Raw genomic sequence first — 8,056 nt, forward strand, 5'->3', positions numbered from 1 at the left:
TGTCTGCATAACCTAGTTTCTTAATACTACCTAACAACTCAAAATAAGTCCACTTATCAGCATATACTCTCAATTTAGCAATCTGGCCTCCTTCGTACACACTCAGGTCTTCACTAGCAAATTTACCACTATGGTGGATTGTAATGTTTAGATATTCATCTATTTCAGACTATGCCCTAGATAGACGCGAAGAACATAGGTTTTAGAAAGATGGAATTCAAAACAAAATAATAATTTCAGACCTAACTACGTTACTAATACAGATGCATAAACTTACCTCTGATAAGGTCGTATTCGCTTTCACCTTGAATGTCGTCTTCGTCTTCGTTCGCAGAAACTTCAACTTGGAGATTCGTCAATGGCAGCTGCGCTAGGGTTTCCTCCAAGAACCAACAATGACAATGACATTTCTTTTTCAATTCTATTTTCTATTTTATTCCTCTGACAACATAACCCACATGACAATTAAAATAACCCACATGGCAACTTAAATAAACACGTGTCTGCCACATGTATGCCACATACGCTATTCCATTGACTTTGACTAATGGGGCTGACAGAAAGGACAAACGTGATTCTTTTTGAACAATTAAAGGACCACTCAAAACATTTTTTAGAGATAAGAGACCAGAATAAATCTTGGGGTATAGTTAAGAGAAAAAAATAATTTATTTTGCCAATTTGAATCAAGGACTAAATTGCAAATACATAAAATATAATTTGTGAAGAAAGCAAAAAATAAAAAAATTGCAACAACTGGGAAACGAAGCGTTTTGATTTTTAGAACAGAATGAATCTTCATCGTGGATCTTGTTGCTTCAACTTTCATCTTCCTTTCCCATCAATTTAGGGTTTTCAGAAATTCAATTTCTCTTCCTTTCGTCAACGTTCACTCTCTTCATACGATACTTCGTTACGGTAACATCTCTCTATTCATCCGTAGTTCCTTTTTCTGTATAAAAATATTGATCAGAATATTCGAATTTGTTGCTAATTGTGTTACTTTCGCAACTTGTTTAAGTCAATTTCAATGAAAGTTTGAATATAGACATTTTTTTGAGAGTGTTATTTATTTTTTTGAATTTTATATGTATGAAACTTGTTGGAATGCGAATTGATTTTTCTTTGCCTGTAACCTACATTGTGAATTGTGATTTGTATCTGTATTCGACAATTACGATTGCTGTTCATCGGAAGTTATGCTAGTGAGTTGCAGCTCAGGTGTGATTTTTGATTTTCTTATAGTTTGTTTTTGTTGATGTTCTCAGGGAACTGGTCTTTTGGTGCATTTGAATTTGAATTTGAATTTGAACTTGAATAGCATGAGCATGTGAATGAAGAAAAAATGCAGGCCGATGCGGAAATCTTGATTGATTTTAACACTCAACTTCATTCTGAGACTGTTGTTTCGGTTCAAAATGGGGATCCGGGTGTTTCGACATCTCTTGCAAATGATGTTGTCATGCCTCAGCAGCCAGGTTAGCTTTTGAGAGTTAATTTTTATTTGATTTTTCTAGCAAGTTGTGATTGTTGAGAGATGTTAAATGTTTTACATTTGCTTGTATGTTATTGATATATAGCTCCGAAAAAACCAACGAGGCAGTGGGCTGCTTGGACTCGTCAAGAGGAGGAAAGCTTCTTCACCGCATTACGACAAGTTGGAAAGGTATACTTATCTATCATTACTACCTTTGTTGTTTTTATTTCTTTTGGTACCATAAAACTGCTAATTGCAATATCCTTGAATGTAGAATTTTGAGAAAATCACTTCCCGTGTACAAAGTAAAAACAAGGATCAGGTATGCTCTACAATGCTTTTACCCTTTCAGCTATCCCATTCGCCTCCCAAAGTCCCAATGTTAGTGTTTAGTTTCCTCTACATAAATACCTTGGCCTGTTTTTCTTTCTCACTCCTCTTTTTCTCTATTGGGATGACTTCCAGGTTAGGCATTATTACTATCGGCTTGTGAGACGGATGAACAAACTTCTTGGTCCAGAATTATGCCTGGATGCCAAAAACTCAAAAGATACTAATGCGGCAATGCTTCGCTGGTAAGACACCTTTACTTCGAGTGGTTGTTAATTAAATAGGTTTATACATATAAATGGAAGATATAGATTATATTTTTTGCATCAAGTTAAGTTCATTTCTGATTCAGAAACCGTATGATATGGATACAATGGGAATGTTTAAAAGTGCATATTCCTTTTAAAAGAACCATTTGGGTGTCTGATCCGAGTTCAAGTTTGATGCTCTAAGTGTGGAAGTATTTTATTTACAATCACTCAATTATATATTACCACACCAGTTTAAGAGTCTGACTATGTTAACCACTTTATGAGATGTCAAGTAAAGCTCGTTATATGACATCACAACTCATAGAAACTTGGAAAACAGTTTGAACTGTGAAATAAAGAAGAGTAAGCTCCTTAGATGCATGGCAGCCCTCTGTTGAAGACTATAATTGGTCGAGAAATGAAGATGAAAAGAGAATGCCACCAAAACCTCTCATCCATCCCAAGTGCTTCCCATTTCAGTCAACTTGCAGCTGCTTACCTTTTTTCCCCTCTTCTTTTCTTCCTCTCTTCTGCTTGTAACATCCTTACCGATTTCTTATATTTTTCTTCACTACTCTTTGATAGTACCCAACCCCTGATTAGAAATGTTTATGCGCCGAAGAACTAAGAGGGTCAGGCCTGGTTAGTTTTGTATATAATCTTTTCATTAATGAGAATTCTTTTAACACTGAAAAGGATTGAGTGAATTATTTTGATGGTTTGTCATTGTGTTGTGGGAGTGGCCACTCAAATACCTGGGGACTTTTATCATAAGCTCTTTGTTCTCCTTTGCGCTTGAGTTTCCTTGTCTAAGGTAGGGGAGTGTATAAATAAAACCCTCCCATTTTCTTTCTGGAATTGCTATTTTACTTAATTAGTACCCCATCCTCCTGCTATGTGGTCAGCTTGTTTCAGTTTGAGGACTCTTGCTGAGCCAATTTTCTCATTATATGCGAGTCAGTTATGTCATGCTATACTGGCTTCTTCTACTTCTTCTACCTGACCCCCGGTAAATGGCTGAGTATTTATCAGCAACACATCATTGGATTATGGTGTAAAGTAATTTTACATCGACAGTGAATTTTCTTGTTATATCATCTTTTCGCAATTTCCTTAAGAATTAGGGTATATTTTGCACCAAAAATAATTTGGGGTGTACTACTATTGTTCTCAGAATATTTTGCATTGAAAGTTTAAGTTTCTCATGAATTATAGTATGGTCTCTTCTCAACTTATCTGACCTATCACAGGTGGTCTTTATTGGAAAAGTATAGCTGCAAAGCCTCAAAACTTCATCTAAAGCCCCGGAGGTTTAAAATATTTTTAGAAGCCTTGGTCAGTACACTATTTGCATTTGTCTGGAAACTTTTGCATTTTAAAGTTAAATGTGCTCAGTATGTACTGGAGCTGACCTATATTATTCTTTCATGAAGGAGCACCAACTTTTGAAGGACCGGAAGAAGAATATAAAGAAGCGACCTTTGCAGGGTGGAAATTGTCAATCTCCTGCTCTTAACACTATCTCAAATCAGTCAAATACCCGTGCAGTTAAAATGATTCTTGTTGAGAGTCAAAATATCATAAAACTTGGACCTTCAAAACCACCATTGAAGCGCAATGTGAACATGGGTGTTAACCGCAGTAATGCTAAGGGAGATTCAAATAACTCAAAACCTACAAGGCAGCGGAAGAAATCTGGTGATTCTTTTTCAATTCCCTTCAAAATCTTTTACCAGTTTTATGTTTTAGACTAGTTTTCTCTTTCATGACAATATATTAAATCTAGGTGTTATTTTTTTACTTTTAACGTAAAAAGTTTGATATATCTCTCTATCAGCTACGATCACAGCAGCTGCATATAGAAAATGGGAGAAGGCTGCAATTGCTGGAGTCTCTTTAGTTGCAGATGCTGCTGAGCATTTGGAGCGAGCTGCCACTGTTAAAGAGGCTGAACATGACCAGGAGAATCCCGGTAGCTATCACAGTGGAGGTATTTATATTTGGTCTTTGCTCCCATTAGAACTTTTGAGGGATCAACTGTGACATAATTCTGGTTTATCAATGTTCATTCCAGGGAAAAAATGTTCTGATCCTGCCGATCATGTCCTTCCCTCTTTACCCACATTTCCACAAAATCACTATGTTGATAACAATGTACAGAATACTGTGAAACTTAAGCTCCAATTATTCCCAATTGATGAACCCACTCGAAGAGTCTTGGAAATGGTGAGTATGAGAGAAATCAAAAAGAATTGTACTGTAGCAATGTGAATGTGCTTCTGATTTCTGGAAACAATTACATATTTATGGCCCCTCTTTTTTTCTTCCTGTAGGAGAAGCATAATCCATTCTTGGAGCTTACTCTTAGTACACGAAAGAAGATATCATCAATTTTAGAACATCTAAACCGCAAATGGGGCAATTCAAGCATAGCAGTTGGAGAGTTGATGCTTTTTCCTTATGGTGTTCAAAAGGAAAACTTGAATATTTATCAAAGATGGAACCAGGAATCTACTCTTAGTGCCGCAGATATATATGCAGTGATAGGAAGTCCGCCTATATTCCGTTTAAGGTATCTCTTTTCCATTTTCATTCATTATTATATCCAAAGTACATGTGAAAATCTGTTGTTCTATTATTGATTGGTTAATAAATTAATCAGGCTTTATTATATTGAAATTTTGAATTGACGAGGCAAATGTAAACAGGATGGTTTTAAATGTAGAGTTAAAGAAATTTATAGAATATTTTGGTATTCTCTACAGACAAGTCACAAGTGAGTGCTATAAATGAAAAACCATGCTGGTTATATTTCCTTCGTTACGGGAGAGATTGAAGGTGTTTTTTTTGTGTGTTTTGAGCCCTTGTTGTTTGTAGTACAAAGATAGTGAAGTAATTCAAATTTGAAATTTGGGAAACATGCTAGAGAAACTAAAACAACTTGAAGGTCTTGTGTTCATGGAATACAAATTTTTATCAGACTACAAGGGGTAGATAAAAAATAAAGCATATAAATGGAATTTGAAAAAACTTGGATTCTAGCTTTTAATTCATTGGTTTTGACGGAGACAAAATTGAGATTGAATTTTCATGCGGGAAGTTAAGATACTTGTAGTAATGTAAAGGTTGTACTCAAATATTTAAAGAAGCAGTTACTCTTTTTTTCTTCACTAGGAAAAGTGCATAACTTTCTACTGTAGTTAAAGTATAGGGTAAAACTCATGTTTTACTTTATCCAGATCATAATATAATCATATTTATGTATCTTTTTGAAGGTATGGTTGGTTCTCTAATGCTGAGCACGGGACATTAAATATGCAAACCCCTGTAGCATCCAGTTACATAGTTAGACAGTCCAAAAACGGTGATGATAATATGATGGATCAGATTGTGAATTTGACATCGCTTCCTATGCCATCAACTAACAATTACTCTACGGAGTGCTCTGTAAATTGTGAAACATCCATGAACAAAAGCAACGCTCTTACCTCTACTTCAACTTATTTGCCTAACACTATAGACGGAAGTATATACCAGAATACAAGTACTGAGGAACCTTGTGGACCTACAGCCCATATATCATTGCATGGAAAAGATGTGACTGATGGAGCTGTATCTAGACAGTTGGAAGACATGGTAATTGTCATCCTCTTGTATCTTGCTCACTTACATCTATTAGATTTAAGATGCTACTATAGATTTTCAATTTTTATGCCATGGATCTTGAAGTTTCACTTCAGTGTACTTTGTCGGCTCAAATGGAAAGTATTGTGGACTCTGGTCTTTACCTTCTCTGTTTTTTAGATTGTTATGTTTAATTTAGCACTGTTTTAAATTTCTGTCTGGTATATTAATCTACTGTTTTTGTTTGGTTTGTTAAGTTGCGTAGTCTATCACTGTTATTAGCATCCATGTCTATTATGCCACGATTTAAGCTTTAAGCCTCTTTTACGTACTCAGGAGGAGTTGAAATCAAACAGTGGATCTGGCCTGTCGGCTGGTGAGTGGGCTGACAGCCTTACCAACATTAGTGTGGGGGATCTACTATCAGGAGTCTCCCAGGATCTCAATGATAACTGCATTGATCCTCTAATTGCTGAGAATTGTCGTAGTGTTCATCAAATTCCTTTTAGTAGTGATTCTTTTGATGCTGCTATTGCTGCTCACATATCTAAACACCAAGACAAGATGGGACAATCAACTATGGTATCTCATATGTCATCCATCTGGGATGCTGAAGAAACTTGTGATGCTTTCTCATTTAAAAAACATCCTATTCGTCATGAAGATGGTCCTTGTTTTTCTCTCACTGCTGCTTTAGATTCTGATAAAAAGGTCCTTGAAAGAAGCTTTGACAATTTGGATAAGGTAGTATTTATTGATTTTGTTATCTACTACTGAACGTTTCTTGCGAAGTATATAATAAGGTTTACCCTTCATTCTTTTTATTGTAGCTTTCACCTGAAAAAGAGAGCCTTGTGGATGATATTGCTCAAACAGACCATATGCCTATGGACAGTTGTGAGGCCGGTGCAGATATCAAGTATCATTTAGCAAAGGATTTTACTGGGATAGCAGATATGTATTGGGTACTTTCCTTTCTTTACTCCATTTTTCTGTTTAGATTTTCTTGCAGCAAGAAAATTTGGAGGAAGTTTATCTCTGGCAGTTGTCACAAACTTATTTGTAATACTTTGAACACACTTTCATTTAAACTACCAATCAAAATAATAAGTTGACGACGATAAAATACTTGAGCAATTATATTTGTTACTATGGTTGAACTATTATTGACATTTAAAACATTTCCATGGGTGTTGTCTTATTTACTGCAACTTTTGAAGTACTTCATACTTTTGGCCTTATTTATCCGCACCTCATCTTTACTTTTTTTTACATGTGGCAGCCTGATTCTTTGGGACCGCTTGATTTGGAAATACCATCTACTAAGTACAACAGTGATGATCCAATTTTAAGTGATAGTCTTAGTGGACTGAATCGCTTGATAGCCAGCAGCCTGGATGCATTCCAGAATTGCTCCTTTTTTGGGATTGACAAGAAGGAAACACCATCGACAGTTGAGGCTCAAGAAACTGCCACTCTCTCAGATTTTAAAATTGGAAGTGGTATTTGAGACTCTACATGGAACTGCTTCCTGGTAACGTTTTCTAATTTCGGCATTTTGTAGTTTGTCGTGAATAACCTTTTTCCTTAAACTAACTTGAGGTGTGCATGCCGAGAAAAATGGTTTGAGCCACTTCAACTCCTGATGTATATGTTTGTCTATTTTGGCTCTCTTCCATGTATGTACAAAAAATGGGCATAGAAGGATCTATATTGTATCTGTCTCATGGGGTTCTGTCAGCTTTTGTATAAATATCCCTTTACCAAGTAAACATGTCCTTTTCTTATATTCTTAGCTTCTGTACATTGTACTATAAGAAGGAAGTCTTGTTACCCAATGGCATAAACCCGATTTTAGAAGTTAACGGACCTTTTTTCTTCTTTCTGGTGCATGTTAATGAAAAACTATCGATTATTTGTTTATCTGATTGATCACATTCTCTCCCTTAGTTATTTGCAGAATAGAACTTGGGCTGGGTACATAACTTAAATGTATTGATCTGATTTTAAGTGCTATATTTTTTTAATCTAATTTTCTTTTTGAACAAAATGTGTCTTGTTCAATTTTTGCCTACAATAAGGGAAGCAATAACTTTTTGGAAGGCTGGTCATTCTATTAATATCAACGGCGTAAAATTCTAAAAACATTTTTATGTTAAATTTATAAAATTACAAAAAAGCTATACACAGTGGAAGAAGAGAAGATTGGGGGACCTAAATCTAGGGCAGCTAAGTTTCATGATGATAGCAATGTTAACTTTGTTTCTCAGAGCCGTCTTTGAGGGCGTGCAAGATGGGCTACCGCACATGACCTCAAAATTTTCACGCTTAACATGTGGCTAAATAGGGCTTCATAAAATGTTTATAATGGTTA

At 35.6% G+C, this 8,056-nt stretch overlaps 1 protein-coding gene across 3 annotated transcripts; it reads left to right on the plus strand.

Moving 5' to 3' along the window:
- Positions 1-746: 746 nt before the first annotated feature.
- LOC131641979 (TSL-kinase interacting protein 1) lies at positions 747-7,605 on the plus strand. Of its 3 annotated transcripts, none has more exons than XM_058912271.1 (14): positions 747-918; positions 1,269-1,478; positions 1,581-1,666; positions 1,752-1,799; positions 1,943-2,052; positions 3,309-3,393; positions 3,492-3,756; positions 3,896-4,048; positions 4,133-4,284; positions 4,392-4,630; positions 5,334-5,694; positions 6,019-6,426; positions 6,513-6,647; positions 6,965-7,605. In XM_058912271.1, exons 2-14 carry the CDS (start codon positions 1,346-1,348, stop codon positions 7,190-7,192), a joined length of 2,403 nt encoding a protein of 800 aa, XP_058768254.1. In that variant the 5' UTR covers positions 747-918; positions 1,269-1,345; the 3' UTR covers positions 7,193-7,605. The 3 variants fall into 3 exon arrangements, with proteins under 3 accessions (XP_058768254.1, XP_058768264.1, XP_058768257.1); XM_058912281.1 differs by having other exon boundaries at positions 3,896-4,030; XM_058912274.1 differs by having other exon boundaries at positions 3,908-4,048.
- Positions 7,606-8,056: the final 451 nt, after the last annotated feature.

This window comes from Vicia villosa, linkage group LG1 (assembly GCF_029867415.1).
Source record: "Vicia villosa cultivar HV-30 ecotype Madison, WI linkage group LG1, Vvil1.0, whole genome shotgun sequence".
NCBI lineage: Eukaryota > Viridiplantae > Streptophyta > Magnoliopsida > Fabales > Fabaceae > Vicia > Vicia villosa.